Source organism: Agelaius phoeniceus, chromosome 19 (genome assembly GCF_051311805.1).
Source record: "Agelaius phoeniceus isolate bAgePho1 chromosome 19, bAgePho1.hap1, whole genome shotgun sequence".
Taxonomy (NCBI): domain Eukaryota; kingdom Metazoa; phylum Chordata; class Aves; order Passeriformes; family Icteridae; genus Agelaius; species Agelaius phoeniceus.
Window position 1 is genome coordinate 10,869,329 of NC_135283.1, and position 27,827 is coordinate 10,897,155.

A 27,827-nucleotide genomic window follows, 5' to 3' on the forward strand; every position below is an offset into this window, starting at 1 on the left:
GGCACCTCCTGAGGGATGGGGTGGGGTGTGCAGGGCCGGGGGTCCCGGCTCGGTGACTCCCAGGGTCCCTGTCACCGACCCCCAGGGTCCCTGTCACCGACCCGCCGCCCTCCGCTCCCGCCATTTCCTGTGAGGGGCCGGAGAGGGGGCGGAGTCGGCGCTGTGGGCGGGGCACGCTCCCGTCACGCGCCGGGCGTGGCGGGGCGCGCAGGCGCGGTGCGGGGCGCGCGCGGCGCTGGGCGGCGGGCGGGCGGGCGCTCCCCTCGCTGGCAGCGCTCGCTAAGATGGCGGATTTCCTGCCGTCCCGCTCCGCGCTGTCCGGCTGCTTCCCCGGCTGCCTCCTCACCAGCGGCGAGGCCGAGCAGCAGCGCAAGTCCAAGGAGATCGACAAGTGCCTCAACCGCGAGAAGACCTACGTGAAGCGCCTCGTCAAGATCCTGCTGCTGGGCGCGGGCGAGAGCGGCAAGTCCACCTTCCTCAAGCAGATGCGGATCATCCACGGGCAGGACTGGGACCGCGCCGCCCGCGAGGAGTTCCGCGCCACCATCTACAGCAACGTGATCAAGGGTGGGTGAGGGCGGCGGGCACGGGCCGCCCTGCGAGCGCCGGGCCCGGCCGGGCCGGGGCGGGGAGAGGCGGCTCGGGCGGGTCCCGCGGGCCGGGGGAGCCGCGGGGCTGCCGCCGCCTCCTCCCGCACTGTCCCGGCGCCTCAGCCTCCCCCGGGGCCGGCGCGCAGCCGCTCCGCGCCCGCGGGGCTGTCACCGCGCCGCCCGGGTGCGGCCCGCGGGGCGGCTCCGGCGCCCGGCCCTGGGAGCAGCGGTTTGAGCCCCGGAGGTGCCGGGTTCTGCCTCTGGAGTGAGGCCAGAGAAGGGCAGCGGAGCTGGGGAAGGGGCTGGAGCGCAAGGGGCGGCTGAGGGAGCTGGGGGGGCTCAGCCTGAAGGACAGGACGCTCAGGGGTGATCTTATCGCTCTCTACAACTATTGAAAGGACGTGGTAGCCAGGTGGGGTCGGGCTCTGCTCCCAGGGAGTCAGAGATAGGATGAGGGGACAATGTTAAAGCTGCTTTATGCCGGACATTAGGAAGAATTTCTTCACTTCGGACACGGGAATGGGCTGTCTAGGGAGGTGGTGGAGTCGCTGTCGCTGGAGGTGTTTGAGAATGGACGTGGCGCTTAATGGCAAGTCTGGTTGACAAGGTGGTGTTCGGTCATAGGTTGGACTGAATGATCTCAGAGGTCTTTTCCAATCTAATTGATTCCGTGATTCTGTGATTTCCTGGTAATGCGAGTGCAGTAATGAGCGGTAATGGATGGGGGGAAGATGCACCTGGAAGTGCGTGAGGAGGAGCTCAGCCCTGTGCTTTCAGTATTTCACTGCAGTGGAGGAATCGCTGCCGTAGTGTTGGAAACTCGGCTGACACATCAATTAACTGCAACCCGCAAGCAGAGCCTCTCTCACAGATGCTTTGCCAAAACCTCCACACATGGTTTAGGGGAGTAGTGGATGCTTGATTTCACTGCTGTCATCCTGACTTCATTGGTCATCCTCTCTCATTTTCTCTCTTATCTAAATTGCTCCTTGGATTTTCAGTTTGGACTGTGTAATAGTTGGACAAAATCTTAATGTGGTTTCTCAAAACAGCAAAGTGTTGCCAGACTCAGCCCCTGAAAATCCAGCAATTCTCAAGGAGAGTTGTTTTACAAACCTGCTGATGAATCAAGCCTGGAAAAACTACTGATAGCAGTAGAAGGCAGGAGAAATCACACACATGTATCTCAACCAGGTTAAAGTTTGCATGTATCTCAGCCAGGTTAAAGTTTATCGTTAAAGCTACTTGCTACTCTGTGAAGGTATACACGTAGGAACTGCACATCTGTCTGGGAGGCTGTTTTCCTGCAGTCACAGATAGATCTGACAGATACCTGCCTTTGACAGAGAGAAAAACCATGGAAAGGGGGTGAACCTTGACAAAACACCTTGGCACTGAATGAGTGTGTTACTGAACAGTCATTTGTTGCCACATCTTAATTTCCTTATATCTCTTCCTATGACATTATAGTTGCTTATTCTTTCTGAAATTTTCTTTTTATTTTTTCATCAGTAAATTTAGTACTAGAAATAATTCCCCTGCGTTTACCTTATCAATATGAGCACAGTGAGTTTTCATATTTTTCACAAGGACTTTAAAAAGAAGTTTAAAATACTCTTTTTCTTCTAGAGAATATTTACCAAAACAGCCACAGAAGTACAGGAAAGCCTTTAGATGATACAATTCCTCTGCACTTGAGCTAAAGAAACATACTTTTAGCAAGTGCAATGACTTTAATACATGTTTTAGTCTTTCTTAAAGTATTAAGGGCAGTGATAGAAATACTGTCAGTGATAGAGATTCTTTGTATAATTTGGTAGAACTGGATACCAAGTTGATAAGAACAAAAAACATAGAGAACCTTCAAGAAATGAGGAGGTTTAACATATTTTGAAATCAACTTTTAAGTGTACTTTGTACTCAAGCCAAGAGAGTACAGGTTGGATAAAGTTAGTAATTAAAAATAAGGCTTTTTCAGGAATTGAATTGACACTGTGGGGATAATCCTGTTGATGTTATGATGCTCTTGAGGTAGCAAATCTGGGGTTTGCTATTACCTGTGAGTGTAGTGGCTTGGGTCAGTTTTTGGGACACTACGGGTGGATGTTCCTATTGATCTTTGTGCAGAGTAGGTGCATTGTTCCTCTGTGGGCTGGTGAAACAGGAGATGCTGAGAAATGCTCACAGTGCCTTTCCTTGTCATTGCAGGTGTGCGAGTCCTGGTGGATGCCAGAGAGAAGCTGCACATCCCTTGGGGGGATCCTGCCAACCAGAGCAACGGTGACAAGGTGATGGCTTTCGACACGCGCGCCGTCACCGTGGCGCAGGGCATGGTGGAGACCGGGGTCTTTTTGGACTACCTGCCTGCCATCCGAGCCCTGTGGGCAGACAGTGGCATCCAGCACGCCTATGACAGGCGCAGGGAGTTCCAGCTGGTAAGATTTGCCTTTCAGTGTCTTCAAGTGGCCCTGTGGGATTTTGTTCCTGCCTTGCTTCTCTGTGAAACGCTGAGCAGCCGCTTCCCTATGCTTTTCTGAGTGCTTGGCTGTTACTCTGTGGTGTTGCACACAGCTGCATTTAGCTACTTCCCCACTTTTTTTAATAGTAATAAAAGAGATTCTGACGTAATCGTCCTCATTTCATATGTGGGAAAGCTGAGGTATTGAGGGCTTTAAAGTTTTGTAACAAAGCTGGTACCTGCACAGTATTTTTACTGTATGATTATTACCACCCTTTTATTAACTGGTGCATCAACTTAAACAAGCCAAGCAAAAAAAAATGGTTTGTCAAAAAAAGACAGGCTTAATAGTAATGTGATTTTTTAAGAAAAGATATGCATGGGTTAATGGGAAGAATTTAAAAACCACTCCCTTCTCTATTCCAGTTTGAGCAATCTAGCAAACATTCCCTCTGTATACTTCCTGTTTAATTTTGAATGTCTGTGTTAATTCTCATGTAATGAGATTTTTGTTGCATTGAAGTTCTCAGCTTCAATGTAACAAAATGGAATGGAAATACAATGGGATACACAATTTTATTTTAGTGGGGTAGAGATGGAGTACACAATTCAGTAGTGGGGTTGGAAAGGAAAAAGAAACCTCTTGATTCTTGAGCAGCAGCTCGAACTGTGTGTGACAGCTGAACTCCCTTTGCTCCATTCCCGTGCAAATGCTGCAAAAAGAAATGAAAAATTTTGAGTTAAATTTGATTGTTGGTTCATAGACTTGTGTATACCAGTGGCATAGGGTTTTGTGGGGGTAGGGGTTGAGAACCTTAAAATAGATAAGATCTGTTCTGGTAGGTCTCTCAAACATAAGTGGCTTTGTGTTTTTATGTCTTAAAAATAACCTTTGTGTTAGTGTGAATCCAAACAATAGCTCATGATGTCTCCTGTTGAGCTATTATGAATGGTTGTGTAATCATAGCCTGACTTAAAGAGGTTGTGTAAATATTCTATAAATATGTATTGCCCTGATCATGGAATGTCTTCTGCAGATTGCAGAATGGGCAGGTGCTGCAGTGGCCTATCACCTGCCCAGCCCTGGGCTGAGCTCTGTAAATAAGTTCCTAAGGAGACCTCTTGCTCCTTGAGTTTCACCTTCAAGTGATCATAAAAGAGTAATTGCTCTTCTGTAGTCAAGATTCTGGTGCAGATGTGACTTCTACTGGTGTAATTGCTGTGCTGGAGGGATCTGCTTAAAATCTGTTCAATAAAGCAGTTTTGTCTTCGATTAAACATGTTTAGTGACTTGAGGCTGTGTAGCAAAGGGAAGGGAGCAATTACTGTTCTGTCATCTTGAGGCCCTGGGAAGTGGGTTCTTTCCATAACTGAAACATGTGCAGAGTTTCACTTTGAGTGGGTTGTGAAGAGAGTAGTGAAGAATTTGTTCCTCTGAACCTTACAGAAAGAAAGCTATTGCTTTCTTCTGTAAATCCCTACATCTGTGTAATTATCTGCAAAAATATATATTTATCATTTTGTGCTTTAGGTAAAACTCAGGAATATTTTTAGCTGCTCTTAATAGTTCAGTACTATCCTAATAATTTTTGAAAGCAAGGTAACTGCTTCATTTATTCTTATATTACTTTATTTCCTAAATCCTTTCAAAATCTCAGCTGGACATATTTATGCCAAGTTATAAACATGAAAGAAAAAAAAAAAAAAGGCAGCTGAATGATGTCATTGTATTGAGTGCAGGCACTGTGATCTGTGCTGGCCAAGCATGAAGTCTCAGTTTTACCCCAGTAAGCTTCAGCTTAACTTCTGCCAGAGCTCCATGTGGGCAGCAGAGCAGAGGGAAGCTCCTGGAGCAATGTGGATTCTTGCTGTACCTGCAGGAGAGTGCTCAGGGAGTTCCTGTGCTGTGACAGGAGAGGAGGACACAAATGGTTAAGGAGGGAGTGACAGGCGTGTCCCTGTCAGGAGGTAGAGCAGGGGGAAGTTGGGAGGGACACAGACAGTTCAGGCGTGTCAACGACTGACTCTTGAGTGAAGGCTCCAGACTAAAAACTTCTAACACTGTAGAATGGGGAAAAAGAGGAAAATACTGTTCTGCTTCCAGTTTAGCTGCTTGTGGCAAAAAAAAAAAATATGATGAGGGATAGCAGCAGTGATTAGATGAGTAGGAGAGAGGGAAAAGTGGCACAAAAATAAATAGTGTAAAGTCTGGAGTGATGTGGAAGATGAGCATTATTGGGCTGTATCTGCTCTAACTTCTTTTCAGACTGTTGAGTGAGTTTAACTTTTCACTGGACTGAAAACCATGGCTCATACTAAGAGAGCACAGGCAGAAACAGTGGGGAAGTGTTTGCCATGGGAATAGGCCACTTTGGGACAGAGGGAGAGGTGAGCAAATGGAAAATGGAGCAGTGATGGGTAAGCAGTGAAAATGTCAAAATTTACATCTAAATTCTGGAGGAAAGGCAGCAAGAATGTGTAGTGTAGAAGCCATTTGTAACTTGGGCAGGTAGGAAGTACAGAGAAAAAGGGTTTAAAATTGAGATTTCTGCAAGATTATGGTTAAAACTTCAATGCATATGTACGTTTGTGAGGGCTTGTAAAGCTGCTCTTGCTTTTTTGTTTTTCTCCAGGATCTTTTACTGATGATGTTGGGAGCCTAAGGAAACAATGAGATCTTTTTATAGCAGCAAAAAAAAAAAAAAAAAAGAGCTTGGTTGTATTTTAATGGAATTAGGAATCAGCATTTCCATGTCTAGTTCACTGGAGTGTCCTTCCTCATTTTGTTAACTCAAGTGGTCATGGGATAGCCAATATGATTTATTTTCCTTGGTATAAAAATAGGGGCCTTCTGGCCACTAGCAGCAGCATTTATGAAAATTCATTAGGTCATGCTTGTGTACTGCTTTAAACCTGGAAACAGCTAATTACAGCTTAGTGCAATATGTGCCACTTCAGTGCTTCCCAGGTGGTTGATGTTATAATTTTATTACATTTTCTTGCAAACCAGCCTCATTCAGGTGCTCTGCTAGCACAGGCAGCTGCTGGCTCTGCAGCTGAGGCAGTTCTGTAACTCACACTGGAGGTTCTGGTCATCTCAGGCTCCTCTCCTGCATCCCCCAGGCTGGTTCCTCCTCTGGCCTCTCAGGAGGCTGCAGGGCTGAGTTACACATTGAGTCTGAATCAGCCCAGCACCTGGCACCTCATTAACATTTCACATTTCCCCTCAGTGCTTGGTTTCCGGTAAAAATCTGAAGTGACTTAGATAAACACAGCCATTCTGTCAGCTCTGCAGCACACTTACCTGAGCATTTCCTGCTTGTTCTGTTTGTGCTGCTGAGCTTGCAGTGTGTGCTCTAAGGATTTGCTGTTCTCCTGGAGCAGCCTTTGGTGCTGTGGAACACTGAGCAGGGCCCTTGTGAGTAAGAGTAGCCTTGTACCTCCTCTCATGTCAGTCATTTCTTGAACTTGCTGTGAGAGCTGTTAACAGAGAAGCATTTTGAAGTATTTTCCAGGAGTCTCATTGTTCTCTGAGAATGGAAGAGTGTGATGAGAGCCAACTTGCTCAGATGTGTGATAAGCTTTGAATGTGTTCAGGGTTTGTTCTTGTTGAAGGTAACTTTTGGGTGGGTTTTGATCTTTGTTACCAGCAGCTGTTGATCTTCAGACAGATACTTAATGCCCTACTTGCAGTTTAAGGGAATGTTGTTGGGTATTTTAAAGCCAGAAAGCTGCAGAGATGTGAGATGACACTTTCTTTTTGTCCATATTTGCATAGAGCTGCAGGCACAGATGACACAATAAGGATTATAGGATATGCCCTCACCTCTGGATCACAGCTTTTTCTGTGACATGTCTGCTAGATCAGATTATAGAAGACAGGAAAAGGCGTGTTCTGCTTGAAGTTACACTGATAGCTTTGCAGCAGCTTCCATGTAGCATTTTTCTTTTGCAGACAAGTATTTTTGGCAAGTATTGATCAGTTTACTGGAAGATTGTATTGTATTTTCCTTATTGTCCTTGGACTTTTCAGAGTTCTGTCTGAATATTAGTGGGGCTGTTGAACACACAAGAATATTAATTAAGCTCTACTGAGAGGATGAGTCCTCAAATAGACACTGCAGAATATTAGGAAAGTTTATTGTTATTTCAACACATCCTGAAATGTGCCTGATGATAGATCCTGATCCTGCAGAGGTCAGTTGTGTGTGGAGCCAGGCTAAGTTGCCAGATGTTGAGGTTTTCCCCGTTAGGAGGGTGGATTCCCATCTTATGGAACAGCTGTGAGGTCAGTGCACAAAGTCCCCCTGAAGTCACAAGAGTAGAAAAAGAGTGTATTACTGTCATTCATGGGAGTGTGCACATTGTGTTTGTGCCAGTGCTTTCAGAGGCCTTTCAGCAGCTTCTGCACTGTGTTGGTTTTCCTCCCATGTTCATCTCTTTAACCTTCCCACCCCCCTACCTTAGCAAGTAGTCATGGCTTTCCCCTTGGATCTCCTCTTGCACCTGGGATTGGCTGTTCAGTGCTCCCACTCTGCCTGAAGGGTGCAGGAGCTGCTCCTATTGGGACATGACTGAGTGCATGAACTGTTGGGAGGAGGTTTCTGACACTGGCAGGAGAATCTTCATTACAGACATGAGATCCACTCACCCAGCATTCCTCTAAACATTGACTATTTGGGCATTTAATCACATAATTCAGAGTTTATTGAAACACAGTGCTGCAATTACATTGACTATTGCTTAAATTTCTGAGTGGAAACCCAAAAAGCTGCTGCTTTATAAATGTTGAAGTATGAACATTTTTTTCCCCTTTCTCTAATCAGTACTCTGCCAAAGATCAGATTTAAGGATGGCCTGTGTACAGTGAGCATGACTCCTTAAAAAGCCCTTGGAAAAGGCTACTTTCCATCTCATGGTCTTCAGGTGAAAAGAGTTATCCAAGATTGTTGCTATAAATATGGAAAGAAAAGTGATTTACAAATTTATACTTTAAAATGAGCTATTCAGATCCTCAAAAGAGACTTGGATTTTTTGAAGATTTGCTGTTTTTCCAGCCCCAATGAGAAGATAATGCTGGTTTTGAGTTGGCATTAATAAGACTCCTTATAGGGATTAACTCTAGAGTCCAGCAGCAGAGGCTTGAGTGTCCTTACTCCAGATTTGTGGCCAAAACCCCTTCATTGTATGCCAGTGCTTTGGTACTGGGGATTGACTGTAATATTTCAGTCAAGCTGAGTGATCTCCAGGTGAATTATACTAAAATGGCACAAAGTGCCATTTTTTATCCTTTTCCAAATTGGGATTAGGGTTTCTGTTTCAGCCTCTGAGAGCTGAAATGCTGTTTCTGGGACTGCCTTCTTCCCTTCCCACCACTCTTCCTTTCTTGCCTGCTAACTTTTCTTATTAGCAGCAAAATCTTGGAGCATTTGGAGAGTGGACTGGTCTTTATTTCCAGTTGGTGCTGGTCTGGTTTTAATGCAGAACCTCTTTGCTGTATTTTTTTCAGAATGTTGCTATATTTCTTTTTTATATATTTTTATTTTTTTATATTTTTTATTTTTTGTGGCTGTTAAGCACAAATATGGTTCTGGACTTGAGAGGTCTTTCAGGAGGAGCTGTGTTGATGTGGACAGGTTATGCCAGACTGAAGCAGATGAGTTGTCTTCCCACCAGCTGGAGTCCTGTGTGCTACACTTGGCTTGTTCAAGCCTATATTTTCTGCATGGTTTCAGTGCAATCTCTCAGGATGGAATTCTTAATTCAACCCAATCCAGACACTGACTAACCTGGTCCAGTGGAAGGGGGCCTGGTTGGAACAAGGGCATCTTTAAGGTCCTTTCCAACCCAAACCATTCTGGGGTTCTGTGATTGTTTATGGGGAACCACTGCTTTTAACATGCAGACTGGTACAATGCAGTGTGGGAGCAGAGGGATGTGTTCTTATTCATATGCCATCTCCAGCAAGCTGTGTCCTGTTGATAGTCATGTGCCTTAGTTTCCTAAACATTTTATTGCAGGAGACTGGAAGGTGACCTACTTCTTGAGAGAAAAGGGAATTTCTCTAACCAAGCCATGGTGAAATAAATATAAAATACAAGTGCCCTTCTGAATATGAATATTCACATCTTGAGTGTGTGAACTTTTTCTCAGCAGGTTGTTTTGAATCCCTGCAAATGTGTTAGAGGAGCTTTTGCTGCTTGTGCTGTGCAGTGTAAATGGAGCCCTTGTACAGGCATTTATTGCACCCTCATTTCCGTGCTCTCTACTCACCTGCAAGGTGTTGCATGTTGGTACCTGCAGAGCTGTCTCCTTACAACCTTTGGAATTTAAACAGCACTGGCTGCTCCCCTTCTGGGTCCATTTAGAACTGACTTCCTGAACACAAACCCTGCACAGTCCCTGGGCTGGTGGCTGTCAGCAGATCCTGTGGGGTAAATGCAGTGTCAGCTTCCATGCCTGTGCTCTGCACCTGGGGCAAGCAGCAGAGAGGGATCTTTTCATGTGTAAATGTGTAAATGTGGGATCCTTCAGCACTGAGCTGCCCTGCCAGAGGCACTGCAGATCTGTGCTGCTCTTCCCTAATTTGAGTTTGCTGTAGCAAGGCTTCAGCCTTAGAGGCTGGTGAAGTCTGCTCTCACCAAGCACATATTTATTGTACCTAGGTTGTACTGGGTGACTGTTTTGGCTGTTTATTGTCCCAGATTTCAGTTCTTGAATGCATTGATATATTCAGGGCTCAGGCTGCACCTCTTACACAGAACTAGCAAAGGAGTAGGAAACTTCAGCTTGTGGTGGCTGAGGAAGTTGCTTAAGAAAATGTGAGAAAACCAAGTGCAGCTGACCTCACTCACTGCGTCAGAAAAGCAGTAGAATAACTGTAGTTGTGGGAAAGCAAGATAATCTCTGTGCCAGCATTGTGTCTGCTGGCACTTTCCTTTGCTAAGGATCTGAATTATCAAATTCAGTTGAGAAGTTTGAGGCTGCAGAACCTGCCCTTGTACAGAACAACAAGATGTGTGCTCACAGTGCTGATGGAGGCTGCTGGATACCAAATAGCATCTTGTATTACTCTGGAATATGAAACCTTTATTTATATCTTAAAGGTGAATGAATGAGTCATAGAACATGATATTAGTTAATTTGGCAGCCTCAAACTGTAAATAAAATGTGTTTCATTCAAATAAAAATCTGAATAGTCCCAGAGACTTAACACTTCCATTTTATCCCAGAGTTGCCTGATGGGTTGAATTTAAATAGTGATAAAGAAAATGTTTAAAGAGTACATCAGCAGCTGAGAAAGTCCTAAATTACTTCCTGTATCTTTTTAACTTGCATGTCTGCATTAACAACAAACATCAGGCAATACAGCTGGAAAAGCTGAGGAATTTTAAATACAGAAAACAGCCTGAATTATCATCACAGCAACTGACAACAGCTACTTCAGAAAAGAAAATTTCTGAACAGTAATGAGGAGTGAGCTGTATTTTACAGCACTCAATTCACTGTACCATGTTGCACACCTTTCCATCATAGTCATTCCTGCCTTACATTTCTTTTCCTTCAGAGTTCATAAGTGAAATATCATTCTCCTCTTCAGAGACTTAACCAAGGAAATGAAAAGACCCCAAATTCTTTTTATGGCTCAAGGGTACAGGAATGTGCAATACCACAAGAGTTTTTGTTTCTTTTTCCTTTGTTTAAAGATGCTGGGGAAATAATTTTAAACAAAATGCTGGGATCTCTGCAGCCAGCCTGGGAGCACTTCTCTCTTTGGGCACATGATGATATTTTATCACCCACTGGTGACCAAATCAAGAGGATGCAGAATTTCCAGGGCTGGAAACAGTGCACTGGTACCACTTGTATTTCAAAATATCTACACAAAGTTATGGGGGAAAAAAGTAATGCAGGGTGATTATTAAAATTTTAGAAGTGGCTGCTATTGGGACTCTTAAATATAGTTGCTCTAGTAATTAATTTCTATTTCTTTCCAGTTTTAGTTAATTCATAGTATGAAATTCTACAAGTGACATGAGATGTTTTCTGCCTCTTGCTGCTGTTTAGGGAGTCTTGTGTACTTCACTGGTACTTTGAGCTCTTTTAGACACAACTTTTAGTAGTTTTTAAAACCAATATTCAGCTAATGATGCAGGTAGATCTTTCACTAGACCCAGTAAATTATCACAGGATCTTGTCAGCTTGGAAGGAGAGCTGGTTGTGAGTGCATCACTGGCTGCAAACAGAAATACCAGAACTTAATTGAAATGGATTCTTCTAATTGAGACAGAGGAAGGAACTAAAAAGCATTTGGTCATCTGGATTTCTCATGAGGCTGAAATAGGAACCAAATGTACTTTAAAACTGAATCCTAGAGAAGTGCATTGGGATCCAGTTCAGGGCTCTGATTTTGAAATGTTGTGATTTAGTGCAGAGTTTATGCAATAATGGACTTTTCAAGCATCTTCAAGTTGAGTATGGCCAGTTTTAGTGCTGATCCATTTCCACATGCCAAATATTTGTCATGTTTTTGGGAGCCTTTGCTGGTCTCGTACAACTTGGAAGCAAGTAAAGCTGGAAATGATGGATGGCAGATTTGCAGACTCACCAGTGCTCCAGCATTAGATGAAATGCACTTGGAGTTGCAAACACATGAAGTCATGGAGCCAGTGGGTCAGTGCTCTGAAAGAAGAGCAAATGTTTACAGTCTGGTTCCAATCTGTTTTGTGTGCAAAACATCTGAGGTTTATAGAGATGCTGCCCAGAGTGTAAATAGGAACTGGGAGGTGGCAGTTTCTCCTTGCTCAGTGCATGTTTTCATAGGATTTCTAGGGCTGTGTGTTCTGGGCCTTGGAGGATTGGTTTCATCAATGAAATTTGAAAATCTTCTGCAAGGTATTGGTGTCTTTCCTAAAGTCAACTTTGTGGAAGAAGAGTTTGGATTGTAAATACTTAGGGAGGGAGTAAAAATACTTTTGAAGAAACAAAGTTCACCTAATCCTTGCTTTCATGGATTAATTTCTGTTCAGGTTCTGGCAAGCAGCAGCCTTTTGGTTGGATGCTCTGGGTCTGTGCTTGTCCCATGTGCCACTTCATGTGTTCCTCAACCTGGCTCTGATCTTCAGAAGGGGCTGAACAACCTTGAGTTTGCTTCCTATTTGATGGTGATCCTAAGGAAATCATGGAATCACAGAATGCTTTGGGATGGAGGGACCTTAAAGCTCAACTTGTTCCTCTCCCAGCCTTCCACTCTCCCAGAGTGCCCCAAGCTCTGTCCAGCCTGGCCTTGGACATTCCAGGGCTGGGCCAGCCTGTGCCAGGACCTCACAGAGAAAAATTTCTCCACTCCAGGATTGATGCTGTGGACTCTGAGGGTTTTTAATTGTTGGAAGGAGTCTCAGCTGTCTCTAGAATATGTCACATCCTGGTTTCCAAGCAGTCTTTCAGAATTAGAAATACAATAGCAGAATGCCTGGTGTGGAGAAATTGTATTTTTCTAGGCTTTAGTGGAATGCTGTTTCCTACCTAAAAGCTGTAGTGACTTTGCATATTTTTGAGCAATTAAGAATTCAGCAATTAAATTCCACCAGGAGAGGGGAGGGATACCTAACTAAGAAAACTGAAATGGATTTCTTCCCTCTTAGGAAAGCAATTGAAAACTGGAACAGTTTGCTCTGTGGTATACTGGTATGCAGATTAACTTCTTTTTAGAGTTCAATCATGTTTTAATTAATTTAATTGGTGTGGCATGGTATATATGAGACTGTGTAAATGCTCTGCTGATGGGAGACAATCTGTGTGAGTTGTGAGTCTGGCACTTGGAAGGGAGAGCACTGCTGAACTGGGTGCAGGAAGGAGCAGCAGCTGATGCTGGAGCCTTGTTTGGAGTATTTAATTCCAGGCTGGCTTGGTGACATCCTTCTGTCACTGTCAGGACATGGCAGATGTCCCCAGCTTGCAGGTGCTGCCAGGGTGTCACAGTGCAGGCCCCAGCTTGGCGTGCTCTGTCTGCCTCCATTTGTTATCCACATTTTGAGAATTATGGATTAATTGGATTACACTAAATAGGGGATAATAGATTAAAGGGATATTATTGGGTTAAAGCCCTTCTTAAACCCCTTCACCTTTCTTTGTTAATGCTGTTATGCAAGATAAAAATGTCACTCATGAATTAAACTTGGGCTGACTCCTCTCGTGGTGCTTTTGGAGTTGAGCACCCTCCAGCCAAAGTGATCCAGGTGTTGCAAACATAGATTCTGCTCTGCCACCAACAGGTTTTACAAAAGATGCCTTCTATGAGTCAGGACTTGAACCTTTCCTTTTTTTAGGCCAGGTACTGAGTTTGTGGGACCAAACACCAGGCAGGTTTCACTTCTACCCCGCATGACACAGTTCTGATGGCTCTGAGAAAAGGCAAACCCAGCTCGAGCTGCACACAGCAAGCACTGAAAAGGGGAAATGGGGCTGAGCTCTGAGAGCTGGGCTGAGCTGTGACGCATTTGTGATGTGGATTGATCAGCAGCAGCATTATTTTGTACCCTGTATCAGCAACTGTGTCTGAACTCGCTGTTCTTGCAGAGAAACAGGAATTGATCCCTCCCCAATGTGCTGAATTTTATCTCTGGAAATGGGCAGATCAGGTTTTAGTGACTATTCAAATGGTTGAGCTGGAGAGAAAGAAACTGGGAGATGTGAGATGTCTGCTCTTGACACACACTGTCTGTGCTTCAGCCTCTAAGAGACACTGCTGCTGTGTTTCCCTGCCTGGGAGGTTCTTCTTAGTTATTTCAACTTGTCCCTTCCTTCCCAGGCAGTCCAAATTCACACTTTAAACAAAAATCAGTTTCCCTTTTTGCACTCTGAGATCAATTAATGAAGCACCATGACCCCAGCTTGTACTAGCAGATCCTGACCCAGCCCTTGTAAGGCTGCTCCATTCATGCTGGAGAGAGAAGCTGGGAGATGTGAGATGTCTGCTCTTGACACACAGTCTGTGCTTCAGCCTCTAAGAGACACTGCTGCTGTGTGTCCCTTTGCTTCCCTGGGTGGGTGAAGAGACAAAATCTGCCTGGGAGGTTCTTCTTAGTTATTTCAACTTGTCCCTTCCTTCCCAGGCAGTCCAAACTCACACATATACAAAAATCAGTTTCCCTTTTTGCACTCTGAGATCAGTTAATGAACCACCATGAGCCCAGCTTGTACTAGCAGATCCTGACCCCAGCCCTTGTAAGGCTGCTCCATTCATGGTGCCATTTCCCACCAGTTTGCCCTTTGGTTTTGGAGAGTTTAGGATTAATTTCACATGGAACACTTGGCTGCTCTGCACATGGCCACAGCAATGCTCATGTGGGCATAAATGGAGACTGCTGTACTTGGGCCATAATTAACACTTAAGGAAAGGAAACCTCTCACAGGGAAATGTGCTTTGTGTTAGTGCGCACTCAAATATTTTGACCCCAGTTTTCAGTTTGGGAAGTAAATATACTACTGCTTACCTGGGCTTTTTTCCCCAAATACCTTCAGCAGCACCATTAGTAAAATTACTAATTTACTAGTATTATCAGAATATTAATACTAGTAATTATTATATCGTATATAATATACTAGTATTATTATATAGTATATAATATAATACTAGTATTATATAATACTATTATATCTATTATACATATTATATATTATATATATTACATAGAATATATATATTATTATAATATATATAATATATATACTATATATAATATATAGTGTATATATATACTATATAGTATAATACTAGTATTATTATATTGTATATAATATACTAGTATTACTATATTAATACTAATAATAATACTAAATTACTAGTATTAGCAGAATGCTGCTAATACTGCTTGAAGAATGAGTGTTAAATCAATATTAGAGTATGGAGTGGCAATTCAGAAACTGTTTCCTTCAGTTTAGGAGAGACCAATCAAGTTGCTGGATTGCTGCTGTAAAACAGGGGAAGTGTATTTTTAAAGTTTAGTTCCTTGAGTAAACAGGTTATAGGTATGATTTGAGGAAGTTTTGTCCCAGTCTATTGACTGGGGCATCTTTAAAAGACGAATCCTCTTCAAAAAGCACTGAGAGAAGTGACTGCAAAGAGAAATTGTAGAAACCTGAAAGCTGTGAAGGGCCCAAGATTGTTTTATTTACCTCCAAGTGTGAGACCAGCAAAAGAGCCCAAACCAGCTGAATGTCAGGACATGAGACTTGGTTAAACCTGCTGCTCTAACAGTCAAGCCAGTTGTGGCTTTGAGCTCATTAATGTAATTAGGATCTGCATTCATGGCATAAATGTATCATCTGGATCATCTCCTCCTTTGTGCAGTGCTGAGGATGTTCCCTGTTTGGGTGGAGGAGGTTGTGCCCTGTAATCTCCCTTCCTCTGGGAATCTGCATTGATTGATTTGATTGAAATGTTTCTCCATTCATTATCCCTCTGTTTATTACTGTCATGTCAGGAGACATCTGCTAAACCTGCAGTGGCAGCACCATTGATTTGTACTCAGTCTTCTTTTAAATCAGCTTAGGGTGGGGTGGCAAGGAAAAAAGGTTGCTACAGATTCTTTCCTTTGCCAAAATCCTCAGATATGGATTTTCCTGGATTAAGCCCCTAACAGAAAAACACCCTGTGCATAATGAAGTGTGTGCCATAAGCATTACAAGGCTGCTGTAAAATGCAGAATTTTCAGACTCTGCTTATGTCTCTATCATCTTCCTTCAAGCTGATTCTCCAGAGTTATGGATGGTTTGGTTTGCATATTTAGGCATGTACACACCAGCCTAACAACACTGCAATTACCTGTTCTTATTCTAAACTAGGCTTGTAAAAAAGCTTATTTTTGGTGGTGTTTTTGTTTCTAGTGTTTCTGTGGGTTTTTAATTAAATAAAATAGGAAATATTTGTTTCTCTATTTCAAGAAATTCAAGTAAGGTCAGGAAGAGAAAATGTTTGATGGTTCTTAGAGTTCTAATATAGAGCTACTAAGTTATATCTCCTATTTTCCTAAAGTATCACATTTATTATTTCAGACACTTAATAAGCCCTGTCAGTTCAGTATGTTCCACTGAACTTGCAGCCAAACCTAGATGGTTTGATAAATTGTTTCTTTCTTTAAACCTTGTGATGACTAAATTTTTATTTGATGCTTTTTTCTCTATCTCTTTTTTCTTTTTTAAGCAATTGCTAGTGGAAAAAATGCAATGGCCCTGATCCCCTTGAAGAGCTAAAAAGCCATTTGGCTGTGCTAAGGTTTCAACAAATCATATTTAGATTGCTGACATTGTTTTCATGGAAACCAAATAAATTGGTGCTTCCTGGGTTTAAAAGATGTGTTCATCTAGTGTGTATTTCATGTAGGTTTTTTTTTTTCTTCCCTCCCCCAAAATATTTTTGTGGTTACTTTGCTTTAGGCAGTAAGCTGACAGTGATCTTTGTGCTGTGTTTTGCTTAGAAAAGAGACTTGCTCTGGTTTACTGCAGATGACCACACCAGCAGGTGTTGGCCTACAACTAAATGACCACCTCTGCTTTGTAAAAAGAAATTTGTAAAATGTCTTAGTAAAAAGAATGAATTCTAGAACTGGAGATATTTCATTTAACAAGTAGTTTAATGCAAAGCTGTAGTGTCAGTCACCTTGATAGGAGTAAGATTGGTGTGTTTTCTTGTACATTCATGGTGAAGTGGCTTGGCTCTCTCAGGGAGCATCACAGGGCTCCAGGAGACACAGGCTGGTTTGACTCAAACCTTGCTGAAAATGGAATAGTTGACAGTTATGAATAAAGTTACTTAACAGTCAACTTCCTGTGGTTTACATGCATTTCTGAATCAGGAGGAGGCTGAAGGGCCACAGCTGAGACATGTATAGTCCATCTGAACAAAAAAGGGCATCTTTCTCAAGCTTCAAAAGGCACTGCCTAAAAATCCAATACCCTGATATAATTTAACAAAGTTTAAAACAGCCAGAGCCCCCTCCTGTAACCCCAGAAGGCCTTTGGAGCTGATGTGTAGGTTGTTCATTCTGCTATATTGGGGTGTGCTCAAGAAATTTGCTTTATTGCAGTACCTCAATATTCATGTGAGATGTGTGCCCAAGCCTGTGCTGGGTTTTGTCCTTGTATTGGCATCTTTGGGCTGTACTTGAAGTGCAGGGGATGAGTTGGGCTCCATGGCATGGCTGGTTCCTGCAGTGTCACTGCAGCCTTCAGAGATTTGCATTTCCAAACTGCTCAACTGTGCAAGTGACTTCAGAGGGTTCATCTGCATTTAAAAGAGAAGGTTCACATGGGACTGAAGTGAGAGTGTCACACAGAGCCATGGAATGCTGTGGAGGGCCACCTGCCACTATCCCACTTGCTCCAAGCCCTGTCCAGCCTGGCCTTGAACATTCCCAGGGATGCAGCATCCACAGCTCTGGGCAACTTGTGCCAGTGCCACAGAATCCTCAAAGTAAAGAATTTCTTCCTAATAACCAATCTAAACCTACTTTCTGTCAGTGTGAAGCCATTCCCCCTTGTCCTCTCACTCCAGACCCTTGTATATAGTTTTTCCATCTTTCCTTTTGGTACTGAAGGCCACAGTTAGGTGACCCCAAAGTCTTCCCTTTTCCAGGCTGCACATTCCCAGTTCTCTCAGCCTTTCCTCGTAGGAGAGGTGCTCCATCTCTGTAATCAACTTGGTGGCCTCCTCTGGACTCTGTCCAACAGGTCAAGGTCCTTCCTGTCCTGGGGCCATCTCTGTATTTTTAGCTAATCTTTAAATTTCCGTCCTATGTACTCACAGAACGTGGGTGTGAAGACATCAGGAGTGTAATGGAGAACTGTGGGGGTTTTAATGGGGGCAGATCCTTCAGTTGTCTCATTCCTGTCTAGATTTTGCCCTTGGTGTGGCTCCTTTGTGGTGTGACACCACAGACTGATTGCTGAGCAGCCTCGTGGCAGGGCTGGACATGGTGAGCCACACAGGCATTAGTGGCACACAGTGGGGAAACCCAGTTTCTTTTTTCTAGTCATCTTGGGTAAACCAGAGAGTTTGCAGTTTGTCAGAAAGGAAATTTTAGGTGACAGCTGTTGAATACAGCTGTTTCAATCTGGTCCCTGTCATGGATTTACTGAGTGGGATCTGGTTCTCTATCTACCAAGGAAAAGCAGCCTAACACAGAAGCTGCCTTTGGGGCTGCAGGGATGTGAATGGGTCCTTTTCTAACTGATTTTTAAAAATAGGTGGCATTAAGGCTTTCCTCAGTTGTTGTGTGCTGAGTTTTTCAATGTGTTTCTCTTCATTATTGGCTGAAATAAAAAACTTCACACTTTGGGAAGGGATTGAAGCTTGGCTGCTTTGTAATGCTGCCTCTTTGAAGCTTGTTTAAATGGGTCAAAACTCTCTGGTTCTCCAGTAGTGCATTCTGATAAAGATCTGTTCAGGAGTGTCTGTAGTTAGCAGAGCTCATCCTGCTGATAGCAACATGTCCAGGGCAGACAGAAAATTACCACTGGTCAGGGTTTGTGGCTGGAGTGGGATGGGAGAAGAGATGATGAGTTTGAAGCTGTTCTAGGTTTTTAATTGGTATGCAGGTAAAAAACAGTGAATGAACAACTTCTGTCCTTGGTTACAGAGCTGAGTCATATCCTCAGCACTTGCTGTCTGAACAGATTTTTATGAGGGGAGAGCCCAAGCAGCTGAGCCCACGGTGTGGAGGAGGGAAGCTGGAATGTCTCAGCTTAATGAGCTGGGTTATGTTGGAACTGATGGATTTAATAGTTCAGTTTCTGGCCACCTTGATGCTTGTGTGCCATTGACTCTGATAGGTGCCAGCCCAGGAGTGGAGCTGGCATCTCAGTGCTCCCTGGGTGACTTTGCTGTTGGATGGGTGGCTCTGGAGCGCTGCTGTCGCTGCAGGCCTGTGCATTTTGCATTTGTGATTTCAGGAAATCCCCTCTTTTGGAAAGCTGCCTGTGGGGATGTTTTGTGACCTTTCCAGGCTGTGGTTTGCTTGTCTGCTCCAACTGCTCCGTGCATTGCAGTAGCTGCAAGCCCTGGGATTTAAAGGAGAGGGAGAGGTAGTAACTTCCACATTAACTGCAGAGTTAATGCTTCTTTAGGGAGTAGGTATTGCTGCAAGTTGTATAAAAAGCTGTCTAAGATTAAAATGCATGTTTGTATGCACACACACACACACAAGTTCAGCCTCTGAGGCCCAGGTATTCCAGAGTAAATGCCTGCACTTAGTGAGTCTGAAATCTGCCTGATTGGTATGTAGCCAGCCCTGTGGGGAAGGGAAGCTTGCCAGCTCCTATTGGCACCTAAAAAAGAAATTAAATCTGACCTTAAAATTTATTTTGCCTTAGTATTCAGCTACAGACAGTGGCTTTAGCACTTGGAAGGCCTGAATTCTGATCCTGTTACTCCTTCTTGGGAAGCTTGATGGATTCATGCATCAGGGTTGTTTATTTTCTGTGAAATAGGAATGCTCTTCCCTGTGTACCTTCCTTAGAGGATTGAGGCTAGAACAGATGATGGAAAAGACACAATACTGCTGTCATTGCAAGCAGTTGCTGCTGTGTACTACTTAAAATGCTGTTCCTGCTGCAGTTTGTCACCCCAGAGAAAATCAGGACAGCTGAGGCAAACAGGAGGTAAAATAAGGCATAGAGGTGTGTTAGGCTCTCTCCTGCAGATGTGTTGAGCAGGAGGCATGTTCCAACCAGAACCCAGTTTTGCCTCATTAAATGTTGATGTTCAAATTGCACACTTAAAGGTGTGGCATCTACTTGTATTATGTAACTTATTTTAGTGCCTGAAAACCTTGCAGAGGTACCTTGCTGATGTGTCTGCCAGAACCCTTTTTGGCCTTTATTTACCCTGCTCTGCTCAGGGTACATGCTTAGATGGCACAGTTGAATTGTGAGGTTCATATTCTCCCTAGATGAGCTTGCAGAGCTCAGATTGAAGTGAGGGGAAGTCACTATCAGGGTGTAGCTCCTGTCCTAATTCACTTGTCTGGATTAGGTGGAGTCACCCCAGCCTCAGATGCTGTTTGATTCTCTCATCAAGAAAGCTCACTCAGAATTCCTGCTCTTCCACCTGCAGAGTGAAAACACAGGTGGTTTCTCTTCTGCACTTACTGTAAAATGAGCAAGTTACAGCTGGTAATTAAGAGTTTCCAAAAGGAAGCAGATTTGTGTTTCTGTGAGGATGTTGAGAACCTTAAAAAGGTGTTTTCCTCTGCAGGGAATTCCATCAGTACACTCCTATTGCAAATGAACTCAGGTGCAGCAGTATCCATGGCAGAATTCCTCCTTAATCCCAGCACCCTGATGGAGCTCTGCAGGATTGACTGTGGTTCAGGTTTACCATGAAAAAACCTTCAGTTCTGCATTACTGGAGGGATTAAAAGCTGCAGTTACCCTTTGCCAGGACAGGGATGAGTTGAACCCAGAAGATAAACCTGGATTATAAATGTGATATCATGCACAGCAGCTCTGCTCATCACTCAGAGTAAGATGTTCTGGTCCAGCTTGGTGTGTGATGGGAAGCTTGAGTAAAATGCTTTGTGTGCTGTGGTTTCTCATCCTTGCTCTGCTCATCCCTGTGGGCACAAGTCCTGTGGCACTGCAGTAGAAATGAACTTTCTCTGGTGGTTAATCCCTGCACCTGAATGCCTGTGTGTGCACACTGCTAAGCCTCAGAGGAATTGAATGTTTCTTTTCATAACGAAGGTGTGGCTGCTTCATTGATGTTCCCTGTGGATAACACTTGGATTTATTTATCAAGTCTAAACTTGGAAAGAATGTGACTATTATAAATGTGCCTTTTATGCTTTTAAGCTTAAATATTAACTGGCCTGAGAATAAATCATCAGTTGTGTTCTTAGGATAGCTGCTTTTAAAAAGGGCAGTGATTAAAGCTTACAATGCTTAAATGTAGGTTTCTGATAAATTATCTGGACTTCAGAATGTAAACTGTTGGGATCAAGGATGTCGCTTATTTAAATAACTGTTTGATTTGTTTTTAGGGGGAATCTGTAAAGTATTTCTTGGACAACTTGGATAAACTTGGAGAACAAGTAAGTCCTTTTTTATTTTTCTTTCCAGTCTTGAGTTTGAAGTAGTCTTTGTGATCTCTGGGTTTTAAATAGATGAAATGTAATTAGTGTCTACTCCAATGACTTTATCTTTAGTTAACTCAGACTGTCACATTATCTCAGCAGTTCATCACTGACATGTCAAAAACACAGGGCAATGCAAGGGCCAGGAGACTTTCTGGAAATAAACCATCTGTCAAAATCCAACAAAAAACAAGTTACAAATACTTGGCCAGGCAGGAGACTGTTAGAGTAGCTTTTCAAGACTAAATGACATCTGAAAACAACTGGGTTTGGGGTTACATGTCCAGTTAGGAACTCTTGAGTTAAATCAGTCCCAGGTCAGTGGTACCTTCCAGGAATATCTACTTGAACATAAACCCAATAAAGAATAAAGTCTTGTTTTCTCTGGAGAAAACCCTGACATTTCTGTAGAATACTTTTTTATAGAACTGTTAATTAGCACTTGAATAATGAAGGTATCTGCTGATGTTCATCAGTTGTGGATTGCAGCAATGGCATGTGGAAAAATTGCCTTTAAAGCAGGAGTTCTAATATGGTGCTTGAGCTCTGTGGGAAGGCAGTTTGTCCATGGTCATTCCCAGCTGATGGTAACAAATGAAGGAATCCAAACCACTTCAGTGAAACCCTGTTACATCATGCATAATTTCATTTTTGTTTTTAACAGATTAAATTTTAAACCAGACTACTTTTCTGCTTTGAACTGTCATTGTTGTAACTAAAGCACTGGTGGGCATTGTGCTTCCCAGATCTCTGGCTTGAGAACTCCAGCACCTGATCTCTGAATTTGGATTTGGTATTGAGATATGAAACTTGCACTTAGTGCATTATATCCCCTAATATCTCACTTAGGGGGTCTGCACTTGCTGTAATGAGCTATATCTCACTTAGGGGGTCTGCACTTGCTGTAATGAGCTGCTGAACTCTCTGCCAGTGGGGGATTTCTCATGGTCTTTGCATCCAGTGCCTTTCAGTTTCAAAGGACTTGGATTTTTCCCCAACAATATTGGATAGAGTCTTGTAGCTCCATTTCAAAGTTCTTAACAGAGAAACGTTGGTTTATTCTTTGATTAAAGTGTGAAACTTGGTCAGCAGTTGGGTTTTTTAAATATTTTTAGACATAAACACACTGCAGGTCTGATGTTTCTGTGGCAGTGCTGTGAATTACAGCTTTTCTGGTGTTGAGAATCAGAGACTCATCAGGATCTGCTGTTGTAAAAAATGTTAAATCTGTGAGGGAAAGAGCACTAGCTAGGTTTTGTTAGTGAAAGATTTGATAGGTTCTTCTGGTTTATTCTTATCTATATGCAAGATTATCTCATGATTGTTTTCCCCAAATTGTAAATAAAAGTGTTTGTTCTTATCTGATGCAACTGGGCTGACTTGCAACTAAATTGCTTATAAACACATAGATCTGCAATTCACGTGCCCCTTGCCAAAAGGGAGCTGATAAGAGAGAAAAGAACTTAATGTTCAGATTGAATCAGATCAGCAGAATAAGAGTGTCTGACAGGCAGACGTGCGTGGGATCTCCTGGATTCCTTGCAGCTCTGTGTTGCTATTTCAACTGCCAGTGCAGACTCTGTGTATCCAAAATACCTCCCAGAGAGACTTGGCTTTCCATCTTGTGATTGGATCTTAGTCATGCCTTAAATTGTAATTTGAGCTAGGCAAACAGTGATGTGATAGCCAAAAGTGCTGCTGATAAGCAAAGGAACTCCTTTAGAAGAAGCAGACTGCAGTGAATTTGAGGAAAGGAGATATGAAAATCAGGAAGAAAGCACGTGTTCCAAATCAGTATCAATGTGAGGATGCTTGAGGGGAAGAAAACACTTATTGGCAATGGCAAAGCATTGAAAGAACTTGGAAAATAATACTCAGTGTCATTCAAGGAAAATACTCACCTGGTGCTGCTGTCTTCACACGTGGAGAATGGGATCAGCACTGAGACAGGGACAAGCTGCTTGTATTCCAAGGACCTGAGCATGAGGGAGAAAACATAATTGTCCTTCAGAAAGAGAACTAAAATACTGGGAGAGTTCCTGGGAGTTGTTGTGTTTGGTCTCCTGTAGCCAGAAGGTGGCTGGATACCAGCACTGAACTCACAGAACCCTCATGTGCTGCCTGTTGGATCAGAGTAGGCAATAGCCAGGATAAAACATGGAGTGTTTGGGTTGGAAGGGACCTTAAAGATACCCAGTTCTGTGGCAGAATGTAGAAGTAGAAAGCACTGGAAAGGATTCTCTTTGTGACTGCAAGTGTGGAAGGAATTTTCAATGAGTAATAGTGCTCGAGAGGGAATTTGTCAGGAATTCTGGGGAGAAGCTTGTTCCTGAAAGCTTTACTGAATAAACATTACAGGCCAGCTCCCAGGAGAGTTTGCTTTGTGCCCTTGTTTCAATATTGAAGGTGCATGTGGTTTTGCCTACTATATCAGTTGGTTTTATTTATTTACATAATTTAATAATTTCACTCACTCCTGAGCTTTCCTAAGACTTGTTGCTTTTGTTCTGAGAAGCTGAGACAAACTTCCTGAAAAACAACAGAATATACATTCCCATTTGGAAGCTGGCATGAGTGCTGAACCTGTGACACTCTTGCCTACATGTTGACAGTCAGCTTTGCTCAAAATCCCTTCACATGTGCCCAGTGACATTTCATACAGTCCCTGCACTGATTTGCTGATTGTTCTCCTCTCTCTAATTTCAGTAGAAAAGACCCAAGATTTAACCAAGGGAAGAGTCTTATCACCCTTTCAAGTTGTCTATTAATCAGACAAGGGGGTGACAGCAGCTCTTTTGGTCAGTTTGGAGGGAGCTTGATGTTGCTTTAGGAATTCTCCTGCCCTCCAGACTTTGGTGCTGTGGGGTTTGGCTGTGTACAGTGCTGCAGCAGAGGCTGCAGGGTGGGGAGCCTGTGCTTCAGAGCTGCTTTGTAATTTGTGCCACGATAAAAATCAGTGCCTTAGTCATGGGCAGCTTGTGAAGAGGAAGCCAGAGTTCACACAAAGCCCTCCCTCCCTCTCTGGTTTCACTTTGGAACTTAACAGGGTAAAGCAAAGTGATCCTTGAGCTTTTGAAATGTTGCGCTCACTTCATGATTTTTAAATTTTATTTTTGTGGTTTGAGCTTGCCCAGTTGCCTTAAGCTTGGATACAGCTACTGCAATAGCCATGGTGTGCCTGTTCCCCCACCCAGCTGACTGGTTGAATCAGACTTTCTGAACCTTGCTCTTACATGTCTTTAGAAAAGCTCCAAGTGTGGGAACTGGCACTGTCAAAGGAAGATCATAGATCATTCACTTTTTAACAAGAGACTGAAATTCCAAAACCTAAATAGCGCTCTCTGAAAGGGTGAGAAATGCTGGAAAAATATGAGGAAGAGTTTCCATAACAAGGGAACAACAAGGTTTTAAAGTCCAGCACAGGCAGCTGTGGTAGAGATGCACTTTGCAGATAACAGAAGGACTTGGACCATAGACCAAAGTGTAATTCTAGGAATGAAGAAATCCCCAATCTGAATGTTGAATTCATGCTGTTAAAAGCTGACTAATAAGAATTCCTCTTCATCTGCATCCATTGATGATGTTCATATAACAATCTAAAAAAAAATAGTCTCTTGAATGCCTCTTAAATTCTGGGGAGAGGTGGGCTGGAGAACTTCAGGATACAGCTCTCTGTGCCCCCCAGGCTGGAAAGAACTGAACTGGAAAGAGCTGTACCCAGATCTCAGTTTCTTCCCCTGTTCTACTCACTGCACAGTAAATTCTGGGCAAGGTCAGGCAGTGTGAGCTCACCAGTGTGCACTGATCCAGCAGGATGCAAAGATGCATGGCACAAACACAGGAAGTTAACTTAGGTTTTAGTTTTCAGGCATAATTGATTGCTTCAGAGTTACTTAGTGGAGCAGCTGGTTTGTTTCTGGAAGCAGTCATGCACTTTGCAGGAGAGCATGGGAGGAATGGAGAACCCACAGCTGGCATGGGATATCCATCCCATAGTTACTGGTTGGAGAAAGCTGGTTTAGAACCCATGGTAGAGTTGGCAGCCATTGGTGTGGGAAGGGAGTGAAGGAAGCATGAGGTGATCCAGATGAGGGAAACTGGCAGGAGGAATTGCTGGTTCACCTCTGAAATTGGTTATGGATCCTTGTCACGTGCCAGAAGGAAAGCTGAAGTTCTTTGGGGTACATGTTCTACTTTAATACTGAGTGTGTTTCCTAGCATGGAAATCCACATCCATGTCTTTTTATTGCAAACCTTGTCCTGTTCCCTTGCAAGCTGCTCTCTCCACTGCAGCTCAGCTGTGCCCATACCCATTATCACATCCTAATCACAAACTGTTGGCAGCCAATGTTGTGGGAAGGGAGTGAAGGAAGCATGAGGTGATCCAGATGAGGGAAACTGGCTGGAGGAATTGCTGGTTAACCTCTGAAATTGGTTATGGATCCTTTTCACATGGCAAAGGGAAAGCTGAAGTTCTTTGGGGTACATGTTCTGGTTTAATACTGGCTGTGTTTCCTGCTTTGGCCTCCAGCTCTTTGCCAAAAGCATGGAAAATCCACATCCATGTCTTCTTATTGCAAACCTTGTCCTGTTCCCTTGCAAGCTGCTCTCTCCACTGCAGCTCAGCTGTGCCCATACCCATCATCACATCCTAATCACAAACTATTGGCAGCCATTGGTGTGGGAAGGGAGTGAAGGAAGCATGAGGTGATCCAGATGAGGGAAACTGGCAGGAGGAATTGCTGGTTCACCTCTGAAATTGGTTATGGATCCTTGTCACGTGCCAGAAGGAAAGCTGAAGTTCTTTGGGGTACATGTTCTGGTTTAATATTGGATGTGTTTCCTGCTTTGGCCTCCAGCTCTTTCCCAAAAGCTCCAACGTTACCATGGAAAATCCACATCCGTGTCTTCTTATTGCAAACTTTGTCCTGTTCCCTTGCAAGCTGCTCTCTCCACTGCAGCTCAGCTGTGCCCATACCCATCATCACATCCTAATCACAAAACTCTCCTTATTTTTCTAGGATTACCTTCCCTCCCAGCAAGACATCCTGCTGGCACGAAGGCCCACCAAAGGGATTCACGAGTACGACTTTGAAATCAAGAATGTCCCTTTCAAGATGGTGGACGTGGGCGGGCAGAGGTCGGAACGGAAGCGGTGGTTCGAGTGCTTTGACAGTGTCACATCAATTTTGTTCCTGGTGTCCTCCAGTGAGTTTGACCAAGTGCTGATGGAGGACAGGCAGACGAATCGCCTCACGGAGTCCCTGAACATTTTTGAAACGATAGTCAACAACCGGGTGTTCAGCAACGTCTCCATCATCCTCTTCTTGAACAAAACGGACTTGCTTGAGGAAAAAGTACAGAAAGTCAGCATCAAAGACTATTTCCCAGAATTTGAAGGGGATCCCCACTGCTTAACAGATGTCCAAAAATTCCTGGTGGATTGTTTTCGCACGAAACGCCGGGACCAGCAGCAGAAGCCCCTGTACCACCACTTCACCACTGCTATTAACACAGAGAACATCCGGCTAGTTTTCCGTGATGTTAAAGATACCATCCTGCACGACAACCTCAAGCAGCTGATGTTACAGTGATGTGCAAAAAGACTGCTTTACTTCAGTAACTCTTGTGTGTTGTTTTTTTAACTAGAAGTTTACAGCAGGAGTAGAGAAATCCAGATCCTGTCAGACTTCTTGATATGTGGCTGAAAGCTGCTGCTGAACACGTTATTGCCAATTTCTGCAGAAATTCAGGCTTAATCTCTTCCAGTGTAGCTTCAAGTTGACTCAAGTTGTAATTTCATAGCAGACCTATATCTAAGTTACCTGTAAGGTGGTAAATTTGACCTTTTACCAACATATGTATTATCCTAGAAAATCCAGAATTCCAAGTCAAAACGTCAATGAAATTGTTGCAATTATTAGACTGTGGCAGTAATTTAAGGTGGGGGGGAGAGAGAGAAACTTCTCACATCTGATTTCATTGTGAAGACTGTGATACCATAGCTGACTTATGATTTCTCAGGTCTGTTTTTGGTTAGAAATCCCATCAGATCCCTTGCTGGAATCATCTCTTTGCAGCCCATTCCTGGGTGTAACGTACTCCCTGCTTAAGTATAAATCATGGCATTGGGATGGAATAGGAGATGCTTCAAAAATATGGAAAATCAGGAGTTTCAGACATATCTATCAGGAAGTGCTGAGTGCAGTGATGAGGGATTCATGGTTGGCACAGTACACAGATTCTCTCCAGAGGTGTCCTGGAGCCATGGCAAAGCACAGAGCACTCTGATCAATCCTCTTGGCACTCTGGTGTGGGAAGGGGGGAGCAAGCCCAGCTTGTGTTTTTTACCTTCACTGAGCAGATGTTACCTGTGGGTCACCTGTTCTGGAAGCTCTTTAACTTAGCACTGCTTTATTTGAACTCCCTGCCTCCTTGCCAGGTGCCTCCTCTGAGTCAGGAGCATTTGCTGATGGAGAGAAGGACTTGCAAACCTAAGTGCCTCCTTGTGTTCTGTCCTCCTCTGGTATTTTCAGTGGCCTTATGAATTCCCAGCAGAGGCCTTGTGTAGCTGACACCATGCAGATGAATGTTTTCTTCTGAAAAAATTAAAGACCTTGTCCCAGCAAAATGTGCTTGAGCTGATGA

The 27,827-nt window shown here is 43.5% G+C and overlaps 1 protein-coding gene across 1 annotated transcript; it reads left to right on the forward strand.

Moving 5' to 3' along the window:
• Positions 1 to 206: 206 nt before the first annotated feature.
• GNA13 (G protein subunit alpha 13) lies at positions 207 to 27,810 on the forward strand. Its single transcript, XM_054644958.2, has 4 exons — positions 207 to 567; positions 2,799 to 3,025; positions 21,087 to 21,137; positions 26,201 to 27,810. The coding sequence occupies exons 1-4, from the start codon at positions 285 to 287 to the stop codon at positions 26,771 to 26,773; spliced, it is 1,134 nt and encodes a 377-aa protein (XP_054500933.1). The 5' UTR covers positions 207 to 284; the 3' UTR covers positions 26,774 to 27,810.
• The last annotated feature ends 17 nt before the right edge of the window (positions 27,811 to 27,827 follow it).